This window comes from Lytechinus pictus, chromosome 12 (assembly GCF_037042905.1).
Source record: "Lytechinus pictus isolate F3 Inbred chromosome 12, Lp3.0, whole genome shotgun sequence".
Classification (NCBI taxonomy): domain Eukaryota; kingdom Metazoa; phylum Echinodermata; class Echinoidea; order Temnopleuroida; family Toxopneustidae; genus Lytechinus; species Lytechinus pictus.
Genome location: NC_087256.1, coordinates 17,384,835 through 17,399,531, shown reverse-complemented (window position 1 = coordinate 17,399,531; position 14,697 = coordinate 17,384,835). Strand labels below are relative to the sequence as shown.

The 14,697-nt window shown below is 37.2% G+C and overlaps 1 protein-coding gene across 1 annotated transcript; it reads right to left on the bottom strand.

The window, feature by feature from the left end:
- Nucleotides 1–758: 758 nt before the first annotated feature.
- On the bottom strand, nt 759–10,341 carry LOC129273617 (alpha-2,8-sialyltransferase 8E-like). Its single transcript, XM_054910681.2, has 7 exons — nt 9,938–10,341; nt 7,239–7,472; nt 5,311–5,464; nt 4,937–5,049; nt 3,036–3,131; nt 2,343–2,635; nt 759–985 (listed from the first exon to the last, which is right to left on the bottom strand). The coding sequence occupies exons 1-7, from the start codon at nt 10,102–10,104 to the stop codon at nt 759–761; spliced, it is 1,284 nt and encodes a 427-aa protein (XP_054766656.2). The 5' UTR covers nt 10,105–10,341.
- Between the last annotated feature and the right edge of the window lie 4,356 nt (nt 10,342–14,697).

The following is a 14,697-nucleotide window of genomic DNA, read 5'->3' as shown; positions in this document are numbered from 1 at the left end:
ATTAAAGAATCTTATGTACAAACGGAGAGAAAATGGCAAAGGGATAGAACGAATAAGACACGAGAAACAGAGAAAAGAAAATCCTAATAAATTAAAGGTTGATAAGAGAAAAGGTAGAGGGGGTGTCGGTAAATGATCCTTATAAAAAACGAATCAACAACGTGCTTTAAAAGTATATGAATTCATAAATAAATAACGAGGCGTGTGAATGTTTGTACTCGAATGTTTTGTATGTCTTGGTTGGCTATTCATTTGTGGTTACTCTCCCTCTCTCTCTCTCTCTCTCTCTACGCCAATAGAGAGTTTTCACATTTATACGGAGACACTCTCTACAACGCATCGATTCCTTTGAAAATGCGATTGAAATCACAATGGAGAGCTGAGAGGCTTTTGTCGAAAGTTGGACTGGGACAGCAGATCAACCTAAGATTTGAACTGGACGAACAATTGCAAATATTATAAATAATTATGATAATTTTTATTATTATCAATATTATTATCATCATTATTATCATTATTGCTATTTACGGTCGCCCCTTTCAAAACCGTTCCGCGCCCCAGTCATCAATATCAACTTTTAAGTTGTTTTGTCTACTTGTTCTTAATGTTATCACGAGAACGAAATCGGAAATGAACAGACGACCCGAAAATATAATGCCTCTAGCCACCACCTTCGGTGGGCGGAGGCATATAAAATAAAATGCCCCTTCTAAAACCCCCCAGTGTAACTTATGTAGAAATTGAATAACAATTACTTACTATTCTTCGGAACAGTTTTCAACATGGAGTTTGATCACGCCGTTCTCGTGGAGTCTCATTAGGATATCGAATTCCTCGTTGAAGTCGTGAATGATCTTCTTCGTAATGAGTCGGTCGTAGTAGTGATATGCGACGGGGTGATGATCTGGTAGGAGCCTAAACGGCCAAAACCCGAAGACACGTATCTCCTGGCATAGATGAAGAGCCAGATTGACGGAAAAGAAACCTGTAGAAAATATATATAACAAGTGGAATGCCTCTGGCCGTCTCACCTGCATCACGCGATTCAATATAGCAGCAGTGCTGATTTTGAAAACTACTATAACTCGCACAAGATGTTCAGTGATACTTGGTTACTCTTATTTCCACGTTTTATGAACTAGACCAATACACTTATAGAGATATGATGGCAATTCAACAAATACCCCCAACGTGGCCAAAGTTCTTTGACCTTACATGACCTTTGACCTTGATCATGTGACCTGAAACTCGCACAGGATGTTCAGTGATACTTGATTACTATTATGTCCAAGTTTCATGAATCAGATTCATAAACTTTCAAAGTTATGATGGTAATTCAACAGATACCCCCAATTCGGCCAAAGTTCATTGACCCTGAATGACCTCTGACCTTGGTCATGTGATGTGAAACTCAAGCAGGATGTTCAGTGATACTTGATTAACCTTATGTATAAGTTTCATGAACTAGGTCTATATATTTTCTAAGTTATGATGACATTTCAAAAACTTAACCTTAGGTTAAGATTTTGATGTTGATTCCCCCAACATTGTCTAAGTTCATTGACCCTAAATGACCTTTGACCTTGGTCATGTGACATGAAACTCAGGCAGGATGTTCAGTGATACTTGATTAACCTTATGTATAAGTTTCATGAACTAGGTCTATATATTTTCTAAGTTATGATGACATTTCAAAAACTTAACCTTAGGTTAAGATTTTGATGTTGATTCCCCCAACATTGTCTAAGTTCATTGACCCTAAATGACCTTTGACCTTGGTCATGTGACATGAAACTCAGGCAGGATGTTCAGTAATACTTGATTAACCTTATGGCCAAGTTTCATGAACTAGGTCCATATACTTTCTAAGTTATGCTGTCATTTCAAAAACTTAACCTCAGGTTAAGATTTGGTGTTGACGCCGCCGCCGCCGTCGGAAAAGCGGCGCCTATAGTCTCACTCTGCTATGCAGGTGAGACAAAAACAGACAATGGTAACAACGATGATGATGATGAGGAATAGGATGATGATGATGCTGATGATGATGAAGATAATGTTGATGATGATGGTGGTGATGATGATGATGATGATGATGATGATGATGATGATGATGATACAACCGAAGGAGATTGAGAAAAAGAAGGGATAGAGAAAGAGAGAGGGAAGGGGTGAGAGTGAGAGAGGGAAGGGATGGGGTGGAATAAAAAGGAAATGTTTCCCATCATCCTTGTAACCGATCATTACACATAATGAATGCATACTAAGAAAATAATTAATCTGCGAAAGAAAATTAATGTATCATAAAACTGTCCAGATATGGAAAAGAGGTTTTCCATTCTTACCCGATGACATTTTAAGTTTGAGTCCATTCTCTTTCCAGAAGTCGTTCAACTTCGGGTTGATTCGCGAATCCCATAATACGAGGTTTCCCTCCTTTTCTGGAACCACTCGGCAGCCCCTCGTTATCAATCGGGTAAGCTCGGTCTCGGGATAAGTCGGAAGTCGAAGGAGGATGATTCTGGGGAGGGGCTTTGAAACGTTTTGGAAGAGTTCGTCAGGAAACGGCGAAGATGGTAAACATGTGAGGTTGAAGGTCGTAGGTTCGTTCAATGTGTGTAGAACGGATTTATTTAGGCTGGATAAAAATTAATCAAGATTATTTTCAATTACAATAATATCACTACAGTATAGATTGGGGGCAGATTAGGGGTGGGGGCTGCAACCCCCCCCCCCCCCTCGTCCCCTCCCCGAAAAAATCACCACACAAAGAATAAAATAAGGAAACGAAAAAGGAAAGGAAAAGGGAGGATTGTGAAATGTAATATTATTTTTCTAAACGTATTGACAAATTTAGCTTTTCTTATATTAAGAGGGTCAAAATTTTATTGCGATTTAATAGAAATTTTGCACCATTCAACATGTTTGGCCCCTCAAAATGTGTGGCTCATTACGCCACTGAGTAAAGAGAACCTCCAGTTTCAAAGGAATAAGAACAGACAGAAGTATGACAGTTCTTAGGCCTATCGTATACTGACCTTGATTTGAAAAGACTTTTCCCTGTTTCTGACATCTGATTGGTCCGCTTTCCAACATCGACTACAAAGTTGTCCGATGTCGGAGCATTGTTCATTCTATACACGTATCCATGGTAACAGGGTACGCAATAACAAGAGGTCAAAACTTAAAAAGCGAAGTAAAATGAATAAATATAATGAGAGATCAAAAACCTACCAGACGGATATTTCTTTTTAAATGCAAGAATCAACAAGACGAATGCCACAGATGAGAACAGTGGCCAGTAGTCACCTATGAAGAGGAAACAAAAAAGCATGCAAAAGGGCCTAAAAACTATTCAAATATTTGGACTAAAATGTAGCAAATGAAGGTGGTGTTATGCGTGCAGGATTTCACAATCCACAACATGCATATCATATAGAAAATTGTAATCTCCGAGAAATAACTGAAAAAAAATTCATCTTGGAATAAGGATCCACAAATCTCTGCTGCTGCCAAGAAAAGTAATAGAGGGCTACCAAAACCATATAAACCTGAAAGATCTACCCAATTCCTCTTCCTCTTCCTTCTCCTTCTTTTCTTCTTCTTCTTCGTTATATTCTTGTATATATCTTATTTATTGTCTATATATCTTATTTATTGGTAATAGTAAATTCTGATTTTTTTCTTCATTTTTAATATGTAAATAGTATAATTTTAACATTTTATTATCTTAATTCTGTATATTGAGGACCCCACTGGAAATAAGCTTTCGAGCTTTCGTGGGTCATCCTGTGCAAGCCTGTTGTTTTAATGCTACTGTATATATGTTATGGTGACTTGCCAAATAAAATCAATCAATCAATCAATCAATCAATCAATGAACTCAGGTCGAAAATACTTGTATCACAAAATTAGAACACAGACGTAAGAGTGATTTTATTGAAACAAATATCATCGATCATGTCACAGATCGACAGTATTCGTCGTGACTGGATCAGATGTTCCATAAAGCAACGTACCAGACTACCAGAGGTCATTCAAAAAGCTTGTCAAAATTTATTCCTGGCTGAAAATTAGAAAGCACTTTTTTCAGCCAATGAATGCAGTTGCAGAAAATACTGTGAATCTTGTAGAGTTACATTTACCGTACATAAACTGATCTCTGTGAAATCATGAAATCTAGGCTGAAAATAAAACGATCACATTGAACATTTGAGGGGATGGTGGACGTACTCCACCCTTATTTTTATCTTTGTTTTTCTCTCTTATCATTTATAATTTTTTATGAATTTCAAGCTGTATTAGAGACAAGTAGCATGTTCTTCATTATCGTTATCATTTTATATTTTTTTCATTCTCAATGACCGCTCTCCAGTTGTATAATTCTGTTAAACATGTTTTAGTGATTGTATAATTTGTTTATGAGATTTGTATTGTTAGTCTTTATTTGATTTGAGAAAAGACAATAAAATCATATTATAAAACGAAAAATCGCGAACACAGATAACCAGTTGTGGGACATTATTATTATTGTTATCATCATTATTGATATTATTATTATCATTACTATTGTTATTATTACTATCATTATTATTATTATCATCATCATCATCATCATCATTATAATCATTATTATTAATATTGTTATTTTTATCATTATTATTATTATTATCATTATGATTATTATTATTATTATTATATTTTTATAATTATTATTATTACTTGGAAAAAGACCCGACATTTTTTGTTGGAATGTCATGCTTACTTGCTTATTTCTCAGCAATTACCAAATTCCTTCCGGAATCATTTAGCTTTTTATTGATACATAACACCTTGGTGATCATTAGTATTGGATTCTTTACGAACTCATTTTTAGATTGTTACCACAATAACTGGCAATATAAATAACTTTTTAGAAAACAAAATTATATCCTCTCACCTGAACACGAAGTCAGAACTGTCAATCAACTTTCCGCATGTACTTCCTTTGAGTATTCCGCTGCTCCCGACTACACTACATGTTTTATACTGCCTTCCACTGTACACAGGTACCTGCGAAAAAGTTGATATTTACAGTCAATTAATGATTTCATCGAATGGTGCTTTAATTTATACCACACTTTCATTGTGCTCCCTCCCTCCCTTTCAATTATCACCCTTTTTACTTTATTATAATTTTTTCTTTTCCTCCTTTTTTCTTGGGCGTGAAACTTTTTGCCCCCCTAAAAACGACTCCCCTTTCTGTTCACCAATGCTCTCCAGGTGTTGTCTTGTTAAGAGTATAGAGGGGCGTGGTTCAGGGGGGGGTCATACCTTTGGTAGCTGCACCCATAGATCATGAACGACTGGTATCATACCCTCTGGTAGTATCTTATAGAAGAGGACATATGAATTGAGAGGGGTGTTGTCCCGGGTCAGAAAGGCCGAGTCAAGGAAGTCTCTTCCCAAAAAGTGTTTGATCTGTTTCCTGTGGAGAAAAGATAAAAGGGTGGGGATAAAAATCTAAAGAGAACAGGGGCGGATCCAGGAATTTTCGAAAGGGGGGGGGCACATTTTTCTAAGGAAAAATTAGACAAGCTAAAAAAAGGTCTTCACTTTGAAAGGGGGCATACTTCTGTTTTAACGGCATTTTTACATTGTGTTGTGTACCGTGCGTGTGTTATTTACGAAGTAAAATATATTAAAAGCGAAGAGGGCGTACTCAGAAAATGGAAGTAAAAATGTGTGCATATGAGCAGAACTAATGAACAATACAAGGTAGAAGAGAATAGCTTAACGTAGGACATGTATGATATGAGGTAAAAAAATGTATGTATTACTCTTTATTCATATTTCGATATATTTACAAAAAGGCGTAGGAATACATGTATTATATGTATATTGCTTATACTACAATATTGCTACGTCTTGCAGCCTCTCTCTTTTGTCAAAGTCACACTCATATCATATTACGATGCTGCACCTCGATCATACGAGACCAAGGCATATTCTCGATATATTGCTTATAATATGATTATATATATATATATATATATATATAATCATATATATATATGATTATATATATATAATGGCATACCCTTATATATATATATATATATATATATATATATATATATATATATATATTAGGGTATACCATTAGACATGTAAGAAAAATAACATATCATAATTTTATCGGATATTTGGGTGCAGTTATCATCAAATTCTTTGACCCGATGTGACCTGTGGAAACAGAATGCCGAAATGACAAATTCGATTTCCTATTCAGCCAATTTCGATCCTATTATGACTGAATATATTTATACAAATCAAAACTGTTAAGTTTGGAGTTTCGAAACGCGGAATTTATTTTCTGAAAGAGGGTCAGGTGATGATTCTATTACTGCTTTCAGCACTTCCACATAACTCAAAATAAAATGGGATTTTCGATACCGTTAGAAAATTTCTTCGAATGGATATTGTTCTTCATTGAGCTATCGTTTAATAGAATGAACCTTTTTTTTAATGTAGCAGTCATGCTACAAAAAAATAATGCTACAAATATAAGTATGATTAAAATTATAACGTTTGAAATGAAGAACTGTAATCATTCTATGTTGATGATGATGATGATGAAATGGCGATTATGATGAACGGCGGTGATGACGATCATGAGGGCGCGGCGAGAAGGAGCAGAAAGATGACTGTGAAGCAAAACAAAAAGGAAACGAATAAGAAATCAAAGTAGTAGGAGTAGTAGTAGTAGTAGTAGTAGTAGTAGTAGTAGTAGTAGTAGTAGTAGTAGTAGTAGTAGTAGTAGTAGTAGTAGTAGTAGTAGTAGTAGTAGTGGTGGTGGTAGTGGTAGTAGGAGGAGTAGTAGTAGTAGTAGTAGTAGTAGTAGTAGTAGTAGTAGTAGTAGTAGTAGTAGTAGTAGTAGTAGTAGTAGTAGTAGTAGTAGTAGTGGTAGTGGTAGTAGTAGTGGTAGTAGTAGAATAAGAAGTAGTTAAGAAAACAGAGGAAGATGAAGAAAAGAAGAAGAAGGAGGAGGAGGAGGGGAATAAGAAGGAGCAAGAGAAGTAGATGAAGAAGAAGAACATGGAAAATCAAACAAGAAAATGGTGATAACGATTCTAATGATGACAATAAAATTGTTGATAATACTGATCTGAATTAAATTGTCGATCATAACAATGATTATTCAACAACAAAATATAACAATCATAAAAATAATGATAAATCATTATTATAATCAATAATACCGTAATCTCATAACATTATCGTGTCTGAATCTCCACGATGTCAAGCTCGTGTTCAATCTCCGGATCACTGACTCCATATCCGTTTTCGAACCTGGTTTAAGTCGCAGATCAAGTCGTCCATCTGTTTCATCTTTACCGATATCTTCCGATTTATTACGATCATCGTCGTTGCGACGGCTTTTGGTTTTCACTTGAAGATTGACGAACTTCAGGTCGAACTGCGGCATGGCTTGCCTATTATGAACGATGGGAGACAATGAAAAACATACAATGAAGAGCATGATATTAGCCCATTTTCATATATAATTATGAAATGGAGAAATATGTTACTGCGGTCACACCAACAAAATCTACTCTCAACCGACCGAAAGTTTGTTCCTAAAAACTTCCTATAATTTTCGAAATGACGCTAAGACGCGAAGCTATGGTCAGTTTGATAATCATACCATAAATCGTGTGATTTTTTAAATATGAGTTTAATTACCAGATCAGCTTTGTAAAGACTTGGGGCATGTTTTCCATAGCATTTTACAACATGAATGCATGCTTATTTTTCTCTTTTAAACATAATTTTCCAGGTATTGTTTGAGTCAATCACAAAGAGTACTGTAAACCCTTGTGCTCAGCTGAGAACTATTCATATTCCGAAAACATTTATTCGAGACATACCGGACACATTGTACAGATAAACCAAAATCTCGACACGCATTTGCAAACAAAGTCGTAGAATTTGTGTCCTTACTGGAGGGGATACGTAAAGTGTGCGAGGTAATGAAGCTACCGAGTTAATCAAGAGGGCTTTTTTATTTTATGGTTGAATAAAGCTGGTGCACTATACTGGTCAGTGGCGTACAGATGGGGGGCTTGGGGCCCTTGCCCCCCTCCCCCAAAAAATAATCACGACCAAGAGAAAAAAAAAAGTTAAGGAAATGAAAGAGAAAAGGGTGAAATATGATATTATTTTCTAAGTATTATGTCAAGATCTACCAACGCCATTTCTGGCCCCCTAATGTTTTTTTTTTTTTGGGGGGGGCTCATTACGCCACTGCTTGTAAGATGTATTTTGTTGAGAATTGTCCAAAAGTGAGTTCTCGAAACTTCGTAGAGGGTAACTCTGCCCAGGGGCGGATGGCTTTTGATCACCGGTTCGTTTCGTTGGTGTGACTGAGAGTAGCATAAGAAAAAAAGACCCTTCCAAGATCTTTCAAATTATCCCTTATCGAAGGAACTACATTACACAAGAACCCTTGAGGTTGACTTCCCCGTTTTACCTTGAGTTCTGGAGCAAGAAGACGTTATGAGTATACCATATAGGCCGCAGATGCGCACATGAATTACCATGGTTACTGTAGACTTTAAAATACAAAATTATTTGGCATCCATGGCATTACTAAATTTGGAACACAATCTAGGTCATGATGATTATTTTAACATGTTAGGAGCCGGATGTGATATCATAGCTAGACAACCTTTCGGGGGACCCATGGACAGATGACACCAGACAAGATATTGTTTCAATGATGCTATATTCACCCCCCCCCCCGAAAAAAATGAGTTACCCGTCGTAGCCATGCAGCAAGGAAAAAATGTAATTAACTTTTCATGAACGAAATAGAGCGTAGGGGCCGAGGGATATTTATTTTGGTTATTGTTATCAATATACATGTAAAACTATCACTCTACTTATGCAATAACCAAGGAGCAGAAAGACTGGCGGGGTATCTTTGACATCCTCCCCAAAAGGTTTGGAGTCAGCTTCGTTTTGCAAACTCAGTCTTTTGTCCGTTATCACTAATTGAAGCAAATCAAGTAGTATACAAATTATTCTGATGTTCTACGTCAGAAACCCATTCCCTTTCCAGGTTTTTATTTTAAAGAGGAGGAATATGGCTCCATTAAAACAATATCTTGTCTTTTCAACTATATTCCATCTATTCCGGTTGTGAATTTTTTAGTATGTAAATGATTATAAAGGTATATTACATAGGATCTGTTTTGGGTTTTTTTAATAAATGAAATCATATTCATACACTCTTAAAGTAAATTCTTTCTTATCGGACTTCTAATACAAAATATACTTGACATCGGCTTTTGATAAGCAAAAGTTGTTTGGGGGCAGGGCGTCACTGAGGTTGGCAACCGCCACTAGGATTAATTTAAGTAGTGAAAAAAAGAAGAAAAGGTGAAACAGAAAATGATGAGGGTAGAAAGAGGAGCATTATAAAGAGAGGTATATAATCCTTAACTGTAACTCTAAATTAGCCTACCCCCGTAATTCCATTGAGATTTTATTTTTTACTGCGCCTCTCCCCCCCCCCCCCCCCCCCACGAAAAAAACCAACCACGAAATAGTAATTCAGTGTATTCTTTTGCAATCATTATCATAAATTTGCTTAATGAGATGTACATGAATGGAAAGCACGCATGACTAAGTTAGATAAAATGGAGAGTGGTACTACCAAATTTTCATTTGCACGAACAGATTACGAATTTTTGTGAATTTTTCTGACTTTTATTGCTATCTATTCGACAAACAAAGATCATAACTTCAATACACATCATTTCTTATTTCCTGAGACGTTTTATCTGAGAAATATGAATGACTAATGGTCGCGAAAAAATTGAATGAAAACCTGCTTTGAATAATACGAAAATATAATTTAGCTAGGCATGGTTGCGTTTACTGCTGATTTACTCACCCCTCGTCGATGATCACACCCTGGTCCGATCTACCGACATCACCCACGACGTGTTTATTACGCATCGACAACGAACAGAAGAGGACGCAATAAGCGATCGTACAGACGATGATGGCGAGTTTCAGAATATTTCCACAACGACGTAACTGTCGCGACATCGACATCATCGTCGCCTTCGATGTCCTCCCCGGTAATGGCTAGATAACTTGGATGTCATGATCATAAGGAGTAATAATGATAATATAGGATTTGTATAGCGCACGTATCCACCTTGTTCGCTCGGCTGTTTGGTGCTCACTCAAGACGCTCATATAAATTATTACCCCGGCTAAGCCAGTCTACCGATTCTGGTGCTCACAGCTTTTTGAGGAATTATTTCCTGTCGGTACCCATTTACCAATGAAATGAACCAGTCAGTTTTCTAAATTTCACTGGACAAAAACTTCTGGTATGGGTAATATATGCTGGAACGAACACCGTGTCACGTGGTATAACACAGTGTGTTCACATAGCAGACTCTGTGAAAATATTATTTACATTGTTAAAACGTTCAAATTCAACAGTGTGAATATTTTTTCACACTGTGGACACCTCGACAGTGTGACTGTTCACAGCGTGTTCACAGTCATGGTCGACTATATGAATAAAATTGTGATCCACTCTGTTGTAGTGCTCAATGTGAAGGTAATTTCACATTGTGTACCACACTGTGGAAACACTCTGGTACGCTGTGTTCTTTCCAGAATGGTTAAATCATTTCTCCACTCTCAATACTCCAGCATTTCTCCCTTCAAGATTGGTCAGTGGCGTAGAGAGGGGGGCCTTTGGGGTGCCCCCCCCCCCATATTTCACGACCAAGTGGTATTTTCTGAATATTGTATCAAAATCTATCACAAAAAAAAATGATTTTTTTTTTTTTCTTTCAATAAAAATTTCGAAATTTTGGCGCGAAACGCCATCTCTTGCCCATTTCAATTGTTTGGCTCATTACGCCACTGAGATTGGTTTGCGGTGCTGTGCATCAGAAGCGTCATCCAATCCATGAAAATTAATATTAAAAAATTACTTGATCAAAGCTCCCTGGCTAAGTTTGCTTCTGCGTCATTTATTTTACGGACCTACCACCTCTGTGGTACAAGGTAGTTTCATGTTTGGAGGGTCTGTCAGTGGTATCGAATCATAGCCGATCACAATCACCAGACAAATTTTATGACGTCGTAATCATACAGAATTCGGTGTTATGCTTATTAAAATTCACTTTAAATGCTATGACGGTTTATTCCAAAATTAGCTCCAATCATCGTAAGGTTTATGGAAGGCGTCAAGAATGATGCTTTCAAGCCATTTCTTAAAATTATAATGTCAAATCCTCAAACAGATTCATCTAAGGTTCCCCTTAAAAAACCAAGAACTTCTCAAAACATATTGCATGTTCAAATCACAGAAGAAATATAAGATTTTAATGATTTTACTAGCTTTCCAATTTCAAAACTAACGTACGAGAGGACGCGGTGAATATTGATAAGGAGGCAATGGCACAGCGAACCGGATTTTTGGCTAGAACTAGATGATTATAACTCTCGCAATAATCATCGATGGCGTTTCCTGAATGAATTACAGATATCAAACCAACCTATCCCAGGTTTGTACCATCAAAACATAGCCTCCTAATGCCTCGAATTTTATATTTGAAAACCAGTTGCAGACGACGCGCAACGTTGAAATTAGCCTCTTGTCGAGGCCCTGGCGGCTGCTTCCCGAGCGAAGCGAGCTGCGCTCGCCAGGCCTAATTCGCTTCGCGAATTAGAAAATCCCTCGCTTCGCTCGGGAAGCAGCCGTCAGGGCCTCGACAAGAGGCTACGTTGAAGTTCGCTTCAGATGGCGGAAACCCAACTTGTGTGGCCTAAGTGACCTACACGTACTAACTTGTCAACCCCCCCCCCCCCCCGAGTGATCTGTTTTGTTATTTTTCGTTCGTAGCATCTTAGAACAAGATGATCGTCTTCGAAATACCGATAATTTTATGTCATACTTCAACTAATGAAATCTCGATGTCTGAGAAATGATTTGTATATTGATTTCAAAACTTGATATTTAAGCTCCATATCAGTCTATTGAGTGAGATATGTATCTCATTGAACACGCAATGCGAGCATGAAAGATTTTTTTTTTCCAACATCCAAGTATTCCCCTCACCTTGTATAATTCATTCGCCTTTTTTCTCGTAATTTTCCTTTTCTTTTTTTCTCCTCTCTTTTCCCTTCTTTTTCTTTTTTTATTTCTTTCCCCTTTTTTCTTTTATTTTTGTTTGCTCAGTCATATTATACCACAAATAGTGGGGGGGGGGTGACTTTTGATGGTATCAATAGTTCAGTTTTATTCGATAATATTACCATTCTTATATTCCAATTTCACAAAAGTGCATTGACCGTTATATCATCTTATGGGTTTTATTTGATGAATTAAATGTTATTGTTAATCAGATTTATCGCGTTCTTGCTTGGTATTGTTATATCATGGGCGGAAATCCCAGGGGGGGGGGGGGACAGGGGGACGCGTCCCCCTACTTTTTGGAAAGGGGGGGGCACAATATCAAATGTCCCCCCCCCCCCACTATTTGTGGTATAAAAAAAAAAGAATGGCATAGGTGTTGACAATTTCTTGTTTGGTATCATCATCTGATAAAGCTTATCCTTCTCAGCATAAGAAACACCTCCTGATGCTTTTCCCATCAGGCTAGATCTAGGTTCACGGTACGAAAGGAGTAACAACCAACAAAAAATAACATGAAGGAGAGGAACGATTCCTTCAGGGGCATAAAATTATTCTACCAGTTTGATGGGAGGCCATTGTTCGATTGGTCTATACTAGCAAAATAATGGTCTAATTCTCACTTGGTCTAATATAAATTTGGTCTAATTGCCGTTTGGTCCATCCGCCACTTAGTCTCTCATATTTCCTTAGGCCCGCATTCTGAACTCAGGTTTAAATAAAACCCTGGTTTGAAGTTGTAGTTTAACTATATGGAGAGCCAATTGGGGCACAACTCCCTATAACGAAACACATCAATTTTAATGACTCATTTGACATTCAAATTGTTCATAATTTTCTGGGAATGATAACTGAAGTATCTTTCTTCATTATGAAAGCAAAATAGTAACCATAAGAGACCTACAATATAAACGTAATTTTTTAATGTTTGGCTCCCCATAATTTAGCACAGAGTTAGACCGTGGTCTAAGTTAAACCCGACTTCAAATTACGGGCACTATAGGATCTAACTGAAAATCGGTCTATTACCAAAGTGGTCCAATTTCTGCCTCGCCTAATTATTATTTTGGCGAAAATTCAGTTCATAAGCAGAACATCTTATCACATAGACTAAGTGGCTTTAGCCCGGGCTTTGGACCAATTAGTGTATATTAAATGGAATGGGTAATGTCTAAATGGATTGTTGCAAAAATGAATGAAGAGATAGATAGCCATTAGATGGTTAGTAGACGAATATGATGTAGATAAACTAGGAGTATACCATGTTGGGTGGCACCAACCTGAAAGTATAAGGGAAGTATTTAGAGTGATTACCAAATGGTAGGTGGTACAAGACTTTCCCCTAGAATGTTGCCTGAGAGAATGTAATGAATTCGACCAAGGGATTAAATCTAATTGCTAATATTTCTCTCAGTGGGTATAGACGTGACACGTAAGTGTCAAGACCATTATAAAGGCAAGTGTACGCTCGAACGGAATGAGAAGTATATGAGCATACTAACATTCGTAAATATTACTAATTCACATCATCTAGTGGCGCCAACTAGATTTATTTTATTTAGTGATAGCGCCCTCGTGGCTTCTGGCGGGCAGGTCTCACGAGCGTAAAACGTTTCCCATAGACTCGTGTGTTAAAGCGGCACTTTTCAAAAAAAAATCTTTAAAAAAATAAGCATATGGGCCGCCAACTAATTGCCCTCTTAGGATGTGTATATTTTATTGTTACTCATTGTTTTCCTATATGTGAACAACCAAATAGGGGAAAGGCGCTCGTCTCCTCTTAATGGTGCTACCCCGTTCTTCCCCCAACATGAAAGTCACCGGTTAATGGCAAATTCGTCTAATGCCAACTCTTCCACTCACCACGTGGTCTATCCTTCATGTATAATGCCATTTCGTCCATCAACATTTCGTCTAACAACTATTTGGTCCAATAACCATTTGGTCCAATAATCACTTCATCTAATCACCGGTTCGTCTATGACCATTTTGTCTTATTTCGCCCAATTAACACTTAGCCAAATTAGACCAATGGTATATGGATTAAATGGCTATTGGACTAACTGTTTATTAGACGAAATGGTGGGTGGACGAAATGGTAACTAGACCCTGTGGATAGTGTAAGAACTGATGGTAGACCAAATTATACTAAACGAGTTGGTAATTGGACGAGTTTGCATTAGACTAATCATTGAAAATACACCAAATCATCTAAACCACCAAAACTACCAGCCAACATCACTACCATTAGGCCTACCATCACACCAACTTTATCACCATCATCGCCATCAACCGTCATCATCGCCATCATCATACCCAGCACCGTCACCATCGTCGTCATTAACATCATTATTATCATCATCATCCTATTCATCATCACCATCATCATCATCATCAACATCACCATCATCATCATCATCATCAACACCATCATCATCATCATCATCACTACCACCATCGTCATCATCATCATCATCACCACTATCATC